This window comes from Perca fluviatilis, chromosome 16 (genome assembly GCF_010015445.1).
Source record: "Perca fluviatilis chromosome 16, GENO_Pfluv_1.0, whole genome shotgun sequence".
Lineage (NCBI taxonomy): Eukaryota > Metazoa > Chordata > Actinopteri > Perciformes > Percidae > Perca > Perca fluviatilis.
The window spans coordinates 3789039-3809791 of record NC_053127.1 but is presented as its reverse complement, the minus strand read 5'-3'; the positions used below and the strand labels follow the sequence as shown (position 1 = coordinate 3809791).

Sequence of the window (20753 nt, the reverse complement as noted above, 5' to 3'; positions counted from 1 at the left end):
ACAAAGGGCTGCAGGTTGGAGTTGAACCCGCGGCCCACTGTGTCGGGGAGTAAACATCTATACATGGGCGCACGCTCCACAAACCGAGCCACCCGGGCGCCCAGCACAATTACTTTAAAATGGTTCAGTGCTTCAGAAAGTTGTTACTTGTTGTTGAGCTTGTGGACTAGAGTCTTGTAGTAGGGCTGCACAATGTTTTTTATTGTGCTATCAACTGGCGCAATGAACACAATTAAAGGCGGCGACATATCACAAAAAAAACTGAATTTTTTTTAAATGTAACTGTTTTTAGTGCTGCCTTTTATATCCAATTCAATGTTCAATAAAAGAAAGTTGGAGAGGATTTCCCTTCATTTGTTTTAAACTCAACAGTTTGTTGTATTTTAGCAGAATACTGAAAGCAGCAGAAACTGAGAACACTTTAAAGGGGTGATAGAATGATTATATAGGGCATTTCACACTGTTCCTTATGGTCTCCTAATGGGGTATGTAACATTGGTTGGGCTGAAAATGGCCTGGTTGATATTTTATTGGCCCTTATGCATCCCTGTGTTTTGGCCCTATTTGTAACAAGAGCTTTTCTTCCAAATATGGTATGGTCATGAATATTTAGATGAGCTGCGCGGTGATTGGCTGAGCGTGTCGAACTTTAGGAGCTCCACACAGTCTGACGAGAAAGCGGCAGCCTGCTAGGCTCCATACCCAGCGCAAAGTCACCGTTTGTGGATACTGCACTACGGGGCTCCGCGGCCAGCTGCCGGTATAACTATATTTATAAATAATACATTTACGGTTTGAATTTAGTCACGCCACTTATATAACATCATTCCCCAATGTCTTATAAAGCTAACCGTTGTGTCCGATTTGATTTTAAGGCATTTTTATGAACGCGAGGCGTCTTTGTAGGACGAGCAGCTGCTTGCTATATGTCCCATTCATTACAATGGGGAAATACCGCAGCTAGCTAGCTACACTGTCGCCATAACTAAATTATATTTACAGTTTGAATTTAGTCACGGCATGAATATTACAGGTTCCTCAAGGTCTTACAAAGCTTAGCTAACACTTGTCCGATTTCGGATTTCAATTGAATGTATTTTTGTGAATGTCAGAGTTAGGAGGAGGCTAGCTAGCTCTCATTGATGGACTCCATCTCACCGCCGCTCTATCAATGAGACTCGCGGACAAGAGGCGTTTATTTCCCCGATTGTTTGATTAAATAACTCAACACACATACCCATTATAAGATTAACTGGAACCTGCGGGCTGCGGTAAAAGATTGCGGGCGTAACAAGCTCACTGACACACTTTGCGGGCCGCGGTGATGTAGCAACCCAGGCAGCACCAACACCGGCACTAAACTCCGACACACAGTCGGAGAAAATTTGCAATTAGCCATCCATTTTCGTAAAGCGGCCCATATTTGAGCTTTATATGGTTGATTTCTCGCATAAAAAAGTTTCAGAAGTGAATTTTGTAATGGAATAGCAGAGATCTGCGTGACCTAGCTAGATTCAGAAGACTACCTGATCTCAGGTCAGTTGTGTAGCCTATGTAAATGTTGGGGCGTGACCGTTCTCTTAAGGTTCCGGATTTTGAGATGCTTGCGTAAGCAACTCAGCTTTGTTGGGATTCGCCCGTTTTCAGCGGCAGTTTCAAAATATGAGATTTTCATAGTAAAGGGGTGTCAGTGGGATTTTGAGCTTCTATGTATGTCCTATTTACCCACCGAACTGTCAATATTCAACTATGACCGGGTAAAATCGGTTTTGCATTCTATCACCCCTTTAATATCAGTTTATTTATTGCAGATATCGTTATGGCGATATTCAACAACATTAACGCATATTTTCCTCATATTGTGAAGCCCCATATTGTAGATAGAAAAAAAAAAGTATCCAAAGATCCAAAAATTAGCTAGCTTGGTTGATACCAGATCCTTCTCAGTTGTAACAGAGTGGGTCTGGGCAACCTTCATCCACAGCCCATTTCCTAAGGGGCGTCCCCAACGGACGACGCTCAAATGCCTCTGGGCGCAATTGGATAGTCCTTCAACTAATCAGACCAACGATCCGGGTTACTTAGCAGCGACAACGGCATCAACAGGCTGCTGCGCTTCGGTGGCCGTCATGTTGAATGTAAACAAGAAGCTGCTCGCCATCGCTGCGCTATCTTCATCGTGTAAAGCCGCCTCAACGGTTGCGATTGGTGTAGAGCCCTCCTCAACGGTTGTGATTGGTGTAAAGCCCTCCTCAACGGTTGTGATTGGTGTAAAGCCCTCCTCAACGGTTATGATTGGTGTAAAGCCCTCCTCAACGGTTGTGATTGGTGTAGAGCCCTCCTCAACGGTTGCGATTGGTGTAAAGCCCTCCTCAACGGTTGTGATTGGTGTAGAGCCCTCCTCAACGGTTGTGATTGGTGTAGAGCCCTCCTCAACGGTTGCGATTGGTGTAAAGCCCTCCTCAACGGTTGCGATTGGTGTAGAGCCCTCCTCAACGGTTGTGATTGGTGTAAAGCCCTCCTCAACGGTTGTGATTGGTGTAAAGCCCTCCTCAACGGTTGCGATTGGTTAAAGCCCTCCGCAACGGTTGTGATTGGTGTAGAAGCCCTCCTCAACGGTTGCGATTGGTGTAAAGCCCTCTAGCGCCGATTTGTGATTGGTGTAAAGTCCACCTCAACGGTTGTGATTGGTGTAGAGCCCTCCTCAACGGTTGTGATTGGTGTAAAGTCCTCAACGGTTGTGATTGGTGTAACGCCCACCTCAAGGGTTGTGATTGGTGTAACGCCCGCCTCAAGGGTTGTGATTGGTGAAAAGCCCGCCTCAACGGTTGTGATTGGTGCCTCGATTTGGAAACATTGGAAATGGGCTTGAATGGGCTCTTGGCCGGACGGACTTGCAGCGCAAATCTCAAATTTGCCAGAAGTTCACCAGGGTTTTCCCAGGCAAATAACATGAAAAAACAGTTTATTTCTACTTGACTTTATTAAAAAATATTATCAACAAAATCATCAGGAAACATGCACGCGCACACACACAAACACACCCACACACAAAGCAGTATCCATCCATATAAACTACACAAACAGAGTTTGTTTAACAGGAGAACAAACAGACATCATACAGAGCATCCCGTTTGTTGAGAAACTGCAAAAAAAGAAAAATATCCTTGGAAAACTGACATTTAATCTACAAAAAAAAAAAAGAAAAAGAAAAGACCAATTCAAAGATAAGTGAAGAGTTTCATTCTAAAACACTTTGCATCCAATGTATTAATTAAAGGTGGAGAATAAAAATGACCTGATACTCCCGGTTGGATTTTCCAAAAATATACAATATTTATATAATTACATGCAGATAAATCTCTGGTTGGCAGCTCGTTTTTGGAAGGAAACTCTTCACTTTTAGAGAAAATCTGACAACCAAACTGTAATGAAGTGCTAAAAAAGAAAAGAAACGCGTCCGATTTACATTCAAACCGAGAAACAAGAAATCTACAAAAATAGACCAGTAAGCATTTAACACTTAGCATGTTGTAGCTTTCCTCCGAGTCGTCTCCAAAACAAAAGTCTGTGCACATCGAAACTCGTTTGCACGACATCACCGCTCGTCTTTAATATTAAGATAATCGTCTTTATTCACATATCGACAGATGAACAGATGCTACTGTCACACTTTACGCTAAGCTAACGGCTGTTCTTATGTACTTGTATAATAAAACCAAATCTTTGAATGAAAAAAATATATGACGTCAGAAGCCAGAGATGGGTTTTTGTTGATTTTGTTTGTCAGAGCTCATCAATAACACGGCACTTTTCTTTGGGGGTCAGGAGGTCAAACGAGTAACTGAAAGGTTACATTTACACGCCCACTCGCACATGTGTAGTGCCGTTACAAGACGCTATTCAAACATGGCGAGGAAGAACCTCTGTTTAAGAGAAAGACATGGTTTTTTTTTCCCCGGGAGAATTTTAAAATATAAACAATAGCAGAACTTGGAAATGACTCTGTGTGTAACTTTTATTCCTGAAACACAAAGTTTGCATGTTTCAGCTACGATTACAAATTATCAGGGATGCACCAAATCCAGGATTCGGCTGAACATTGGGCTTTTTGACGGTGTTGGGTTTCTGCCGAACCTTAGAATTTCTCTCGGCTACGCTGGTCACCGTAATGACGGCGCCGTTGATGACGGGAAGGTGTTTACGTAGGTGGAGCGTTGAATGCAGCAGGCTGTGAGAACGTGGCAATGGATCCTGTGAGCAGAAAAGTTGTTGTTTGGCAGTACTTTCAGTCAAAAGAAGGCCATTCAAGTCCAGCTACATGTTCAATCTGTTCAAATGCTGATTGGTCTGGTGGTGGCGAGGACCCGAAACTATACACAACATGGCCGCTGTTACATTTGGTACGAAACATCTGAAAGAATACGAGTTGTGCACGAAGGAATCTCCAGACAGCAGCCAGAATGCAGCAACTTCAGGTACGGCAAAGGAAGGACAGTCCCTGTTTACTTCATTCATGTGTTCACTGTGTTCATGGACTGAGGATGGGAGGAGTCGGTATTCGGCCGAACCCCAAAAATCTGGATTCGGTGCATCCCTAGATAAAATAGAACCTCGCTGTGCGTTGGTTTAAATTCAGAGTAATTTCGTGTCACTTACGGTTGTTTATCTTTTAACGTTCTCCCAGAAAGCGACGAACAAACACACACAGACGATGAGGAATGAAGTATCGGAGATTTTGTGCCTCCAAATCTGAAGTTAATAAACTCCAGAATCGAAACTGTTCTTGTCCTCAGAAAGAAACGCCTTCAACTTGTCTTCAAGTTCGTTTTTTTTGCTCCTTTCTCTTTCAAAAAAAATAAAATAAAAAAACGTTCTGCATCAGAATTTCATGATGTTTGAGCGGCTGAAATTTCAACACCTTTTTTTATTTATCTGATGTGAACATGTCTGCGCTTTTCTGCTTTCTGTTCTGTGCCCTCATTGGCTGACGATGAGCTGTCGCAGGTATGACTGCGTGAGGCCTCGCAGCTCCTCCAGCGTGTAGTCCTCTGGCATCGGCAGGCGGGTGATGTGCGGCGCCATCTGGGTGAGCGGGATGCTGAGGGAGTCGGAGGCTGCGTCGCCCTGCTGCAGACTCAGCACAACCCGCAGGATGTTCGCCACACGCTTCGCCATTTCTACATGGAGGGAGGGAAGGAGGGGGGGGGCAGCTTGGTTAGGTTTCCACTCTCAGCAAACAGCAGCAGCTGACTTCACCCTCCTACCTGAACTTTCTGAACTTCAGCTTCATGAGACTTTTCTTTCACTACGATCTGAAAACAAGACGATGACTTGGCAAGACGTCTCAATCCAAACTCTTTTCCTGCACGATGCTTTCCTGTTGAGATGAGTTACTGAACTCGATTCTGTCTGAAGAATCCCTCTCTGGCTTCAGCCATCACTTTGAGACCTTTTGAGAGCAACTATCTATCAACACAACCTCTCTCCCTTTCATTAATAAACTCATTTTCTCACGCCCCCCCTTTCTTTTGTAGGTGTTAAGCGACCTTGGGTAGCATGAAAGGTGCTATATAAGTCTAAGTTGTTATTATTATTATTATTATTTCTCCATCTGCGGTGCCTTGGTTTGAAATATTGATGGTGAAACATGAAAACAGTTGTGTTATTTTTGGAGCTATTCCTCGTTTTGTTATATAGTTAAAAATGTACTTAAGTATTTTGTTGCTGTTTTGTTTGAATTGTACATCTGTATAAGCGGTTTCATTATGACATCAGTGTCTTTATTGTAGTTACTTGTTAGTGCTTTTTATTTTGAAGGTACAGGGCAGCCTGAGCCACCAAGTGAAGTTTACATATATATGTGTAAGTGGAATAGAAAAGCTGGAAAACTTTAGAAAAAAAAAGTCCATTGTACTGACAACTATCGGTGGATTAATTTGACACTGAAGAAAAGTTAACATCTGCAGCCTTATTTTTCTCAGATTTGAAGTTGATTAAAGGACAATTCCGGCACAAAATGAACCTAGGAGTTAATAACGTGTGCCGAGTCAAATGTTCCCTGACGAACGCCGTGGAACCAGTAACATAGCTCAAGCAAAGCGTTCGTGGTTCGAATGGTCATGACTGTTTTCCAAGATGGCTTTTTAATAAACTTTCTGTACACTTACAGAGTTCTCAGTGTTTCGGTGTACATGTAGGGACCCTCATGATGCTACCGTGGAAGCGTGGTGATATTTTGAGCCTTGTTAGTGGTGTAGAAATAGAGATTTACCTTCTGCCCCGAAAGCTAGCGTTAGCAGCTAATCACCAGTTTGCGGTAGCTTGTTTCAAGTTAGAGATGCATTAGATTAGCATGAAAACATGTCCCAGAGAACGGTCGACACGGTACATATGTTATTAACCACTAGGTCCATTTTGCGCTGGTATTGTCCTTCAAGGAGGTTTATTCTGGATAGATATGATACCATATCTGGGTTTTCACATTTTACCGAGTTATGACAATAAGAAGGGGTGTGCTGTTTGACACAAATTGCAGGCACTGTGGGTTTTATGATTCCCCCCTTTCTAGGTTAATTAGGTGCAAGTGACTGCAGCTTCCGCTCACCTGTAACGTTTCTGTTCCTGCAGCCACAACAATGAAAAAGTGAAGCGTCACCAGAAAACCTTCCTGTCTGGAGTCCGATAAACTCACCGTACCAGATATTTTAATCTCACACCGTTTAAATGAAGTTCACTCTCTCTGTCTAGCCTCAAGTCTTAAATCTAATCCTCACCTTCATCTAACTTCAACCAATCAGAGAACAGGTGTGTCAGTGAATCCAGCTGCTGTTGTTTCGGTTGGAGGACTTTTTGTCGCTGGTTTAAACAGGCACGCTCTTACCTGATTGGGCGAGGCGGTCTCTGGCGGTGCGGCAGGGCAGGAGCTCGATTCTGCTGCACAGAGACGTCACGTCGGTGTAGAGACGCTCCAACTCGTAACCAGCGTTATCCATCTGCCGGAACACAAACACAATTTGCAGGTACTTCTTTTAACTTCTACGCAAAAACAAAACCTGAAAAATAACTGTCGCAAACTGAACCCGACTGCTTGGTGGAAACAAGGTTTTAACCACTCTTTAACCCAGAGTGATTACCACTTAACTCTTCCTGCATCTATTTCACAATAAAAGCCATTCTCGGTTAGAGCTGGGTACCAAAACCTGGTGCTAATACGGCACCGGTGCCTTAACAACCGGTATCTACGAGACCGAATAGTAACGCGGATTTCGGTGCCTCATTTCGGTGCTACTGAAATGCCTGCGCTGCCCTCTGATGCTCCGAAACAGACGTTAGAGGCAACAGTTCGCATCGCTGCACGTGGCGCTAGTTAACATAATACACTTGGCAGCAGGTGAGGTTAGCCTACCGTTAGCTAAAATGCTGACAGCTAACGCTAAAAGGTGTGACTGTATTTCCCTGTAGAGGATTCAAACACTGAGATGTAACAGTCGGCAGCTGCTGTTGTCGGGAAAAACAACACAGACGGTGCGTTCACTTGAAACTCGCCAGCCTCGTGGTGCATTCAAGTTATGGTAAAATACCCTTTAATAAACAAGCCGTTCTTAAATGTTGCCGACTGTCGTTTTGTGCTCCTTTTTTCTTTTTTAAATAAATACATATTTCTATCGGTTCTGGCACCGGCACCGTTTTAAAAGTATCGTTTTAGCACCGGTATCGAAACAAACCCCAAAGGATAGCTAACCCTATTGTTGGCATCAAAACCTTTACTTTAAAAGCCAGGGGAAGTCATGACTGTGCATTGGCTGCATGCTAACATGTTAGCCTGTGATGAGTCATTTCAGGTTCATGTTCATCATTTTGCAACATGGTAACAAATCCATATTGAACATAAAAACATTTGAAAATAAAGTGACATATGTGAGCGTCAGTACCTGCTGGATGTCCTGCAGAGTCTTTACTACCCGGATGTAGTCCAGGTAAACCCTCCCGGCAGTGTCCCAGTCCTGGATGGTGGCGCTGTGTTCAGGCACCGCCAGCCCCTCCAGGAACTCCAACAGGTAGTCGTGGTTGTCGTTGATGATGCAGTCTACGGGTGGGACAAGACATTTGTGTAGTTTAATAACTTTAAAATGCAAAGCTTACTCCCCCAAGATAACACTTTTCACAGCTTTTTTTTTTTTTTACTCAAAAACTTGACTGGCTTGAAACATGTTCAGTGTTTATATTTGGGCCTTTTTCTTTTATTAGAACGCTGACAGGAATTATTTATTTTTCCATATCAGACGTTTTCAGCACTGATTTGGACAATTCAAATAAATAATAAATAAAATAATTGAACAATAAGTTTGTATATTTGACTGTTGAATATTATGCACATATTTAAAGCTACTGATTGTTCACTTTATTTCAATATTTTCTTTAAATTTGATTTAATTTTTTAATTAATCTATTTTTGTTGGAGGATTATAATGTAATTTACATTAAAATAGAATTAGATTAGAGGTTCAAACACTGTTAAAACCAGTTTAAACTGATCTGTTCCATAGTTTTTTCCTGACCTGAGGCCAGGTGTTGGATGAGCAGCCGGTGACACTGGCTCCAGTATCCGGCCCGGTACAGGTGCAGAGCCTCTTGGTGTCGGTCGCTGTCGCGGCGAGCTCGGGTGGCTTTGGCCTCGTGGATCCACTGCTCTGGGATCAGCAGCTTCTCGGTCAGGAAGCGCTCCCTTCGGACCGACTCGTCCGTCTCCTGCAGGGGGCAGTGGAGGGTCAGCATCTCCTTCACCGCTCGCTCCCGCTGACTGAACACACACAAAGAAAATATATCAAATGATATCCAGCTAAGAAAAAAAAAGAGCCTGAAAAGTCAAAAGTTGGAACTGAAGTACAGAGAGTTGTTGCTGTACAGAGATGATACACCGTCTTGCAAGTAGCTTCAAGTTTCAACTCGTTTCGCAGCAGCAGTGGCAGCAAAAACTGTCCTGTAGTAGTGTCCTGAGGAGTGTCCCGGGACAGTCATGGTAGTCACAGGACAGTGTCTGGGAGTCACAGGACAGTGTACAGGACAGTGTCCCGAGACACTCCTCAGGACACTACTAACAGGACAGGACAGTTTTTGCTGGATCTGCTTCTCTTGTTTAGTCGTGAATCTTGGGTCTGAACTGAGTTTCTCTACAAAGAATCATGCAAAAGCACCTCTTTCAAAATATGTTATGTTTGTGTAAGCAGATATGGGTTTAGAAGTTTCTTGGAAATAAATTATTCAGCATGAAAAAAAGCATAAAAAATGACTAATTGACCGAAGAAATATTAGTCAACTAATCGACTCAGAAGGGGCAGCCCTAGAACAAACTCCCTTTAACCCTCCTGTTGTCCTCGGGTCAAATCTGACCCATTTTCAAAAAAGTTTCTATATCAGAAATTCGGGTTTCTTTCAACCAAATTTTCAAAAGAAATAACGTGGATGGTTCCCTACAACGCTCTTCACAAGTATTCAATTTCATAGCATTAGATTTCTTTATATATATATATATATATATATATATATATATATATATATATATATATATATATATATATATATATATATATAAAAAGAACATTGAAAAGAGTGACAAAAAAGTCAGGAAAAGCTCAAAAAACGTGAAAAAAAAATAAAAAACCGAGAAAAAAAATTAAAAACCGAGAAAAACAAAAAGGTGCGTGGTCGACGGGAAGACAACACAAGGGTAAATAACCTCCCGGTTCTGTTTCCGTGTTTGTAATTAAAGAAGATGAGCTGTAACGTACGTGTGGTCGGGGATGTGCAGCAGGATGAAGACGGCCATGTCCCAGAGGCCGGCGCTCTCCAGCTGAGCGGCGTAGCTAGCGTGGAGGAGTCCCTGTCGCGAGGCGCTCAGGTGGCTGTAGTGCAGCGCCTGCAGGACGCCCCACAGGTGCCAGCTCAGACGGTAATCCAGACGCTCCCAGGTGACCGTCAGGGGGTCCAACAGCTGCTGGAGGCTGTAGTGTCTGCAGGACGGCACACAAACACACAACTATCTGAAGAATTAATGGTTTTACTTAACAGCTTACCAGATAGTCATGTACTCTCAGTTGGTAGAGCAGGCGACCATATATAGAGGTTTACTCCTCGACGCTGCTGGTTTGACTCCGACCTGCAGCCCTTTGCTGCATGTTATTCCCCCCTCTCTCTCCCCCTTCATGTCTTCAGCTGTCCTGTCTATTAAAGGCCTAAATTGCCCAAAATAAATCTTGAAAAAATACAAAGATGCCGTTAAACATTGACACATAAATCCCAATAAACTAATGAATTTTCAGTACATTATTCATAAACAGGAGTATGCACACACACACACACACACACACACACACACACACACACACTATAGTTTAAAACAGCTTAATACTGTTTTTGTTACATCAGGACCACCAGGGAAGCTGCAGACAGGTGAGTGACAGGTGTGTCTGATTTACCTGTCACTGTAGAGTTTGAGCAGGTGGAAGCAGAGGTCGTGCAGCGGCCGTTTAGACTCCTCCTCCTCATCGTCCATGTCCGGCTGCATCGCCTCCAGGTACGGAGGCAGGGGGGCGCAGGCATACTTTCCCGCCTCACACGAGCCCTGCAGGACAGAAACAACCACAACATCGATGATCAGTGGAGCAGGACGGTCACTTGAATCTTTCTGTGTCATGTGACAACATCTGTAGACTGAAGGCTTGTAACAGCCAAAAGGACAAAGTGAAAAGAATCATTCATATTTATATTTTGAATTCTGCACTCAACCCATTCAGCCTTCTTATGCTAAGTAGCAATAAACCCACATAGGGTAACTAGGGTAACTTACTGTGGCAATAAACCCACGTAGGGTAACTTACTGTGGCAATAAACCCACGTAGGGTAACTTACTGTGGCAATAAACCCACGTAGGCTAACTTACTGTGGCAATAAACCCACGTAGGGCAACTTACTGTGGCAATAAACCCACGTAGGGCAACTTACTGTTGCAATAAACCCACGTAGGGTAACTTACCGTGGCAATAAACCCACGTAGGCTAACTTACTGTGGCAATAAACCCACGTAGAGCAACTTACCGTGGCAATAAACCCACGTAGGGCAACTTACTGTGGCAATAAACCCACGTAGGGTAACTTACTGTGGCAATAAACCCACGTAGGGCAACTTACTGTTGCAATAAACCCACGTAGGGCAACTTACTGTTGCAATAAACCCACGTAGGGTAACTTACTGTGGCAATAAACCCACGTAGGGCAACTTACTGTGGCAATAAACCCACGTAGGGTAACTTACTGTGGCAATAAACCCACGTAGGGTAACTTACTGTGGCAATAAAACCACGTAAGGGTAACTTACTGTGGCAATAAACCCACATAGGTTAACTTACTGTGGCAATAAACCGACGTAGGGTAACGATGCTGTGGCAATAAACCCACGTAGGGTAACTAGGGTAACTTACTGTGGCAATAAACCCAACGTAGGGTAACTTACTGTGGCAATAAACCCACGTAGAGCAACTTACTGTGGCAATAAACCCACGTAGGGTAACTTACTGTGGCAATAAACCCATGTAGGGTAACTTACTGTGGCAATAAACCCACGTAGGGTAACTTACTGTGGCAATAAACCCATGTAGGGTAACTTACTGTGGCAATAAACCCACGTAGGTTAACTAGGGTAACTTACTGTGGCAATAAACCCACGTAGGTTAACTAGGGTAACTTACTGTGGCAATAAACCCATGTAGGGTAACTTACCGTGGAAATAAACCCACGTAGGGTAAATTACTGGGGCAATAAACCCCATTTCTTATTCTGAGTAAACCGCTGTGAGTAAAACAGACCGTAAAAATAAAGGACGTAGCAGCAGTGACGTCACTAGGCTAAACACCAAAGAGGGAATGTCACCAATCTTCACCCCTTAAGACGAGAGTCATCCAGTGGAGGAGATTTACTGGCGGGTCAACAGACCGAGAAGTAGCAGCTCACCTGGAAGGCGGCTTCATATCTGGCAAGGGCGTCCGCCACGGAGGCGGTTGGAGGCAACATGAACCAGAGGTGGACAGCGACACAGCGCTTCCAGTCCAACTCAGAGCACACGTTCACGACCGAGTCAGACGACTGCCACACCTGCAGGGAAGGACAGGAAACGCCATTAGCATCAAACTACAGACTCTAAAGAAGATGGAAACTCACTTTATAACGTTGATTTAACCCTCCTTTTGTCCTCGGGTCAAATTTAACCCATTTTCAAAAAGTTTTCTTTTTTTTTTTTTCAAAGAAATTGTCGAAAAAAATTAGTGAGGATGGTTCACTACAACGCTCAACAAGTTAAATAAATAATCAGTTCACTACTTTCATTGAATTTGGGTGTTTTAGTCAATTTTATTAGCCTAGAAATCTAGATCTTGACATCTTGATGTGGGTCTGGCTTGTCAGGCTACAATTTTATACAGGGCTCATACGCATTTTAACAAATACTTTTCCAAGAGTTTTTGGCAAATTTCCATGGCTATGTATTCCTGAAAATGTCAGTCGAAAGAAAACAAATCTGTGTTAAAGTTTCCCCTCAGAGGTTTAACTAGAAAATGAATGATAATGTCTGTGGTTCATAGTGGGAGTCGTATAGAACGTTGAGGTTAGGATGGCGTGAAATACATTTATTAATCACATTATTATAATGTATTAAAAGAATTGCATGACTTTTCCTAAACTTTCTGGGTCTTTTTATGTTTCCAAAACCTTTCCAGGCCTGGAATTTGCATTTTTCAGATTTCCATAACTTTTCCAGTTTTTTTCAAAACGTATGAACCCTGATTATAGAATTTGAAGAAAAAACAATTGATAAGAACTTTGAAAAAAGTGACAAATGTAAAAAATATGTGGGAAAATATTCTAAGGTTCAGCAGAAACCAAACCCTGTCACAAAGCCCAATATTTGGCCGAATCTGAAGCCGAATCCTGGATTCGGTGCATCCCTAATGCTACCAGCCGGTAGGCTACGCTGTGTCTGTCGGTGTTTTTCCCTTGAGAAGTGCGGAAGTAGGCGGGAGTAAAGAGACAAAACAATTACTAGGGGAATCGCTGATCCTGCTTTTGGTTTCGATAGTCAAAATTGACATTTTGAAAGTTTTTTTCAATTTGAAATTGTGACACACCTTGAACATTTATCACGTGCGTAAACCTGCCAGTAAATGTCATCAAAAGTTTTTCGGTTTGGCTTTGCGTTCTCTGAACAAACAGGAAATTAAAAAAAACATGGCGTACAGGTTTCCCGGCGAGCAGCGTGAAGATGCGCAGCCGTTCCTCGGGCAGGTAGCTGTCGGTCTGCATGCGGTTCCAGTCGGCAACCTGAAGGGCCAGCAGGTCCCGGCAGTACTGAGAGCCCATGGCCTGAGACAGCAGCAGGGACAGACGGTGGTCTCCTGGGGACAAACAGCTACAGGTTAGCAAAATCAAATTCGGTTATAAGTTTATTAGCCGACGCCTAGACGGCCACATAGTCTTCCTGGGGTCTAAATCAACATTAAATCAGACTATTAAAACATTTCATGAGCCCCTTAGCACTTAATTATGCTTATTAAATCTCTACCCAGACAGCTTCTGGTCTACTATCTACTGAATATTTCGTTTTTTTAAACCTAAAATTTAGATTTTTAAATTTTAGACATTTTAAAACTCCACAGAAACCCTAAAGGAGTGAATAAACCCCTCACTCTTGTTTGTCCTTCTGCAGAGTTTTAACCCTCCTCACCTTCTTTCTGAGCCAGTCGACACGCCTCACTGATGCGGTTGCCCGTCAGGTAGCTGAAGATGGCGTCCGTGTGCCGACCCTTCCCGGCCAACGCCACCTCCTCCTCCACCCTGCAGGTGGCTCCGCGGGACAGCCAGGCCGAGAAGGTTCGCCTCCTCTCCAGCTGCTGCTCGTACTCGCTGGCCGTCTCGACGTCTGGCTCCTGATCTGCGGGGCCCAGCCGGCCCCACAGGGCCTCGCACAAGGTCCAGACCTCGGCCCAGTGACCCAGGAGGGCTGGGGGGGAGAGACAGAGGGGGAGAGAGAGAGAGAGACAGAATGAATGGCTCCCCCTCAAGGCGCAGACTACGCTTTAAGACCCAGAGGAGGAAGGTGACCTTTGTCCCCAGGGCTGTCCAGCTCCTAAACTCCTAGCTCTCCCCCCACAAAAAATCTTTGGACTGCACTAAAACACTCCATAAACTGATGAACTCATCCCATCCCCCTTTTTATTTATTTATTTATTCATTTATATATATAACTATTTACTTATTTTATTAATGATTTACTGTATGAAAACCGGCAGCTGATTGGACGAATATATATATATATATATATATATATATATATATATATATATATATTATATATATATATATATATATAAATAAAACTTATTTACTTATTTATTTTATTAATGATTTACTGTATGTGGTGGAATATACTGCTCTTTGTGTCATTTAATTGCCCCCTGGGGATGAATAAAGTGATTTGAAATTGAAATGGCACAATCATGTCTGAATGCAGCAAATTGAGATGCCAATTTTTGGCACGTTTGCTTGGGTTTCTTGTAAAATTGCATCTAAGGTACCTACAATCCAGGTCACTCAGACTTAAAGGGTAACTTGGTTTTCCCCCCCAACCTGGAACCTATTTTCCCATGTTTTCGTGTCTATGACTGAGAGGAACAACAATCTTTGAAATGGATCCAGTATTAAGCAGGAGGCGAAACCTTTCCATAATGTAGTCAGACACTTCTCAATACTGGACCAATTTCAAAGATTCTCCCCCCTCTTCTTTGTCCAATCAGCTGCCGGTTTTCATTTTTTGGGCAACAACACAGATTAGTGCCGCCTGCTGCTATGGAGATGTATTACGTCTCGTCTCTTCGGTGTGTTCTGAGGAACTTTTTGGACCGACTCGAGGAGACTGATCAGTCAGACTGCCTTTTCTGCCGACTGTCGGCCGTCTGGTTGGTGTGTAACTGCTATTAGAGACCAATGTTTCGGGAAAATAGAGTCCAGGTTTAAAAATACCAAAACTATCTTTTATCAGAGTACAGAGCGGCATCTAACACTGACATTTGAATCTTAGATTTCAGGGAAGTGCACACACATCTTCCCCTTCAATAGAGGAATCTTTAGTGACAAAACGCTGCACAGATACAAGTCTGTATAGTCACAGTTGGACACTGAAGGGGACTAAAACACATTTTTGAGTGGAAGGGGACTTTAAGCTATTCCCGAAGAAAATCAAATAATTTCTCAAACTTGTATGTCTGTGAAGACTCGCCCTCTGAACGCTCCCTCACTTACGGTCGGTGTCTCGCTGCTTGTCGCCCAGTTCGACGATCCACTCGGCGTACTCGTGCAGCGCCGCCACGCCGGGCTGCGGCCGCACCAGAGGGCAGGCGGAGGCGTCTGTGATGTCGACGATGCTGTGCTTCAGACAGATCTCCAGAGGGCGCTGCAGCACCGCCTGGCTCTCCTCGTCTTCCTCCTCTTCCTCCAGTCGGCTCTTCACAGCTGGAGGCCCCAGACCCACCAGCTGCTCCAACACAACCTTATAGGAGCTTTCTATCAGCCTGGAAGAGAGGACGCACCAGATGGTTTCCTTTGGTGTGTCTTAGGCTACGTTCAGACCGCAGGCAAAAGTGGCCCAAATCAGATTTTCTTTGGGGTCAAGTGACCAGGTCAGACTTCTTCAGAAGTGTAAACACTCAAATCAGATTTGGGCCACTTCCATATGTGCTCCTGAATCAGACCCAGGTCAGATTTTTTTTCAATGCGGCCGCAGTGTGAACAACCGAGGCGGATTTGATTCGACTTTTACGTCAACCTACATCGACATTTGTCACAATGATGCTCCGGCAGGAGTTAGCCCAAGACACAGACCGTAATATTAGAGGTGTTGAAATTAATAATCGATGCATGGAATCGTGGACATGGACGATGCTGCATCGATAATCGGCCGGCTCATGATCCATTATTTCTGTTTACAATTTAATGTAGGCCTAACAGCATTTCTGTTTACATATTCTGGTGTGTTTGCTGTAGTTTTATGTATCCAATTTATTTAGTATTAGAGCACTGCAGAATGTTTTGTTTTTGAAGCTTGAAAACCTATGAATTAAATAGTGATGCACCGAAATGAAAATTCTTGGCCGAAACCGAAAAAAGAGGAAACCAAGACCGAAAACCGAAACCCCGAAAGAAATTATGCCAATTATTAGTACCATTGCATTTATGGCTATGACTGTGTACTAACTTTACTAAAATCAAGGCATTGCAATTGTATACATTAATATTAAAGTTTTATTAAAAAAATATCTAGCAGAAATATGGCGATAATCTGATAGATAGATAGATATATATATATATATATATATATATATATATATATATATATATATATATATATATATATATATATATAGATATATATATATATATATATACATATATATATATATATATATATATATATATATATATATATATATATATATATATATATATATATATATATATATATATATATATATGAGCATATATATCTATATACACATACATATATACAACATACACACACAGCCTAAGAACAGTGGCTTACCTGCTGGTTATTATTGCACGAAAATTGTCGTACTTCGCCTGCAGGACACGATACCAGGGGGCTGCTCTCGCCCTTGCAGGGCGAAACGCTTTTTTTTCGCTGATTCCTGCGCCGCTCCGCCCCGTCTCCCCGCTGGTTCTCCCGCCATCCATGGTCGCCGCCTGGCTCATTTCTCGCGCTCCTTTTTTTTTCCGCCATCCAAGTAATGGTCTTTATAACGCGGATCAAGTACAGTCGCGATGAAGTGCAGAGGATCCGAACAGATCTCACTGAAACGTGTGCCGACAGACTAAGAGCGTACTTTTCATTGTTTTCACTCCGTGGTCCGTCTCAACCTCGTTGCCTAGGAGACGCTTTGCAGGTGGATCGGGTACTGACACAGGACGCAGGTCGCGGTTTCTGTTTGCGTCATCACAACATTTTCGGCCGTATTGTTTCGGTGATAAAGGTATTTCGGCCGAAAACCGGAAATGCCCTTTTGGGCCAATTTCGGCCGAAACTTTTCGGTGGCCGAATATTCGGTGCATCCCTAGAATGAAATATCCTACAAGGCTTTAATAGTAAAAATGTATTTGACGCATCGTGATGCATCGAGATATCGAATCGAAGACATGATAATCGTAATCAAATCGGGAGATCAGTGAAGATTCACACCTCTAATTAATATCCAATTTGTCTCTCTTTCTCTTCCTTCTTCTTCTCCTCCTCCTCAGCACCTGCTCATTAATGTTACGGCTGCCATTACACAAACATTTTGAAAAAGCGAAAATGCTGACTTCCTCCATAACCTCCCTAACTTCAGTGCAACAGCGTGTTGCGTCTGATGTCATCGTTATTGGTGTTTTGCGCATGCGGGTCAGTTCGAAACCGCAAACGGTTCACACTGGAATCTGATATAGGCCACATTTAAAAAGGTCATGGGAACAGTCCAAATAAATCTGATCTGATAAAAAAAAAAATTAAGCATTGAGATTTTGGTTTTATACAGAGATGGTAGGGATGTCACAATGCATGGTGAATGTGTGTGAAGATTAATCAACTAGCTGTCAGCTCTTAAATTAATTGCCAACTATTTTGACAAGTATAGTAGTACAGGGATAGTAGTAGTAAAGGGATGTGTGTATGGTGTGTGTCTTACGGTTTCCTGGCAGGTTTTGGCAGGAAGCTGTAGTCCGTTTTGGTCAGTTCTTGACGGTCGAGCCGTTTGGTCGGCGGTGAGCTCAGCCGGTGGCCGCAGTGTGCCAGCGTCCAGCCGGGACCCCACCCAACCCGAAAGGAACGACCCGCAAACAGCGCGGCGTCCATCAACAAACTCCCCTGCAAGACAACAACATAAATGAACAGACATATTAGTTTTTTGTGTCTTTGTTACTCCAACAGTCTCGCATTTCCATCTCTATCTCCACAGCGGAAGGTCTGGCTACAGGTTAGGATAATTATTTATCAAAGAATGGACAAAATCACTGGAGTTCTTAAAAGTTTGTTTACTTGCAGCAAGTAGAGTCAGTTTACAGCACTTCAGCATAAGTACAGAAAGTGACGAAAGTGTCTTTTTAAAAAGGAGTTGTTAGTCAAGTTCAGTTATTCGGTTCATGCAATCAGTAGCTTTTCTTCTTCTAATCTCTGGTCATGCCTGGCATCTCCTCCACATTATGCACTCTGCCCTCAGGATACATCCTGTGCTCTTTACAAGGTCACTCAGCTTTCATGATTAACGCATGAAAGACAAATACTAAAAACAGAAATACTAAAACAGAAATACTAAATACTAAAACAAATACTAAAACAGAAACAGCAGTTTGGATACAAATGGTTTAGCAAAACCGTTCTAAGCATCATTTTTCTAACACTACACCACAGATGCATTCTGGGATAGGAGAAAAAGATGCTCTGGGTTGTTGGCATTTCTTTTAACCAATCACAATGGTCTTGGGCGGCGCTAAGCTCCGGACGCAGCGACGGTGGCTCTGCTAAATACTCTCAGAAAGGAGCTTGTTTTGGTGGAACATTTACACCCCCCCCCCCCAAAAGAAAACTCTGCAAGTAATCCCACCAATCGGTCCCAAAACGTCCCAGTTAGAGAGGAAATGCCCTAAACATATTCTTTGTAAATTTTTACTATCATTCCCTGAAAGAACCAAGCAGATCTGACTTGTTGCACCGTCCAAATCTTCTAAACTTTTCAGACAAGACATTTTCAGCATGTAGACTGCTAGCTCGAAGTTTGTCGTTTCCCAAAGAGAACGGAAACACACAGAGCGGTCAGGCTTTATCCTAAAAATGTTCTTCCGTAGATCCAGAGTTACTCCAGTTATACAAATACGTGCTCCACCATCATTTCACAAAGTGAATGAAACTCCGTACATGTACATCGTTCATTCTTTGACCTGAGATGTTTTTTCTCAAATCATACAAATATAAACCAAAGTGAGTACGAACCTTCCCCTGAGTGACCGACTCTTTGAGGGGGACAGGGCCACCCAGCAGACGGACGCCAACCGTCCTGACGGTAGGCTCTGGCGTTCGGGAGGGCAGCATGAAGGACGAAGGGCCCGGTCCGGCCCAGTGTAACGACCGGGACTGTTCGGCAGCTGCTGGAGACCCCCGGGACAGAGAAGGAGGAAGAAGAGGAGGACGGGGAGAGTCTGACATCTGAGAGAAGAGGCCGGAGGTAAAACGAGTCTGAAGGAGACCTCCCACTGCAGAGAGAGAGAGAGAGAGAGAGAGAGAGAGAGAGAGAGAGAGAGAGAGAGAGAGAAGAGAAAGAGAGAGAGAGACAGTGACAGAGAGAGAAAAAGAGAAACAGAGAGAAAAAGAGAGAGTGACAGAGAGAGAAAAAGAGACACAGAGAAAAAGCGAGAGAGAGAGACACAGAGAGAGAGAGAGAGAGAGAGGGGGAGAGAGGGAGAGAGAGAGAGAGAGAAAGATAGAGAAAGATAGAAAAAGAGAGAGAGGGACACAGAGAGAGAGACACACAGACAGTGACAGAGAGAGAAACCGAGAGAAAGAGAGTGACAGAGAGAGAAAAAGAGACACAGAGACAGAGAGAGAGAGAAAAAACAGAGAGAGAGAGAAAAAAACAGAGAGAGAGAGAAAAAAAACACAGAGAGAGAGAGAGCGGGAGAGAGAGGAACATCCCTGAATAAATAAAAGGTTACCAAAATAAAAGAGGAAGTGGATGCAAGTTTGAGTTTCGTACCGGAGGGTCGGCCCTGAGATCCCGGCAGGACGAGGCGAGGAGACGAGACGTCCGTGGAGACTTTCATCGCTCCCTGACTCTGGAACATGTCGCTCTCCTCTTCATCATCCGCAAACAGAGACGCCTTCATGATCTGCCGACAAAAGACAAGAAGATTCAACAGCGGTTTTATTATGGCGGCAGCCCGATGGAGTGATGCACTTCCCGTTTGCAGGGTAATCACAGTGTCACAGTGGGAATCGAACCAAGGTCTCCCACACCAAAGGCATGTGTCATATCCATTGTGCCATCACCAATTAATCGACAGATCTGTAAATCTGAGTTTCTCCGTTAAGAGTCATGCTAAAAGCACCACTTTAATTCTTGTGTTTACCAGAGATGTGCTCGTACGTTTCTTGGAAATAAGTCATTCAGCGCGAAAAAAAACATCAGACATGACTAATGGACTAAAGAAATCTAAGTTGACTAAGACCAAAATCACAGATTAGTCGACTAATTGACTAAAAGGGAGCAGCCCTACTTTGCACACATTCCACATCATTGACATTAACAGTACTGTAGTGTCGTATAACATCCACCATTTATTTAATCCTACAATCCAAGACCTCTGTAAATAAAATGCAACACTTTGTAAACAAAGTCATTTTTTAGAATAATACATTTAGTACTTTAAAGTGATGGTTCGGAGTAATTTACCCTAGGGTCCTTTGCACCATGACCTCGAGCCAAACACCCCCCCAGAAGCTTTTTTCGCCTGGGTCTAACATTGGGAGAGTTAGCGTAGAGTAGCGTTAGCCGCTGAATAGCTTAGCGGCGGGGCTAATGGACCCACGTTTGTATCTCTTAAATGACCCCACTAATAATGCCCGAAATGATACCAAAGGTCTACACTAGTATATATAGGTTATG

The 20753-nt window shown here is 43.3% G+C and overlaps 2 protein-coding genes across 6 annotated transcripts in view; both read right to left on the bottom strand.

Annotated features, from left to right (window-relative positions):
• Positions 1-20753, bottom strand: part of LOC120543671 — a 620163-nt gene that overhangs the window by 298118 nt on the left and 301292 nt on the right. The gene's annotated exons all lie outside the window — the stretch shown is intronic.
• The window catches only part of nup98 (nucleoporin 98 and 96 precursor), a 43218-nt gene continuing 26954 nt past the window's right edge, over positions 4490-20753 (bottom strand). For all 4 annotated transcript variants that reach the window (XM_039776816.1, XM_039776818.1, XM_039776817.1 and 1 more), the window contains exons 23-35: positions 19845-19977; positions 19085-19344; positions 17784-17962; positions 15349-15617; positions 13775-14050; positions 13288-13445; positions 12010-12150; positions 10479-10624; positions 9792-10013; positions 8562-8803; positions 7935-8089; positions 6884-6995; positions 4490-5180 (exon numbers count right to left, since the gene is read on the bottom strand). In XM_039776816.1, coding sequence (XP_039632750.1) covers positions 4981-5180; positions 6884-6995; positions 7935-8089; positions 8562-8803; positions 9792-10013; positions 10479-10624; positions 12010-12150; positions 13288-13445; positions 13775-14050; positions 15349-15617; positions 17784-17962; positions 19085-19344; positions 19845-19977 — 2493 coding nt within the window. In that variant the 3' untranslated portion in view covers positions 4490-4980. The remainder of the gene's footprint in view (positions 5181-6883; positions 6996-7934; positions 8090-8561; positions 8804-9791; positions 10014-10478; positions 10625-12009; positions 12151-13287; positions 13446-13774; positions 14051-15348; positions 15618-17783; positions 17963-19084; positions 19345-19844; positions 19978-20753) is intronic.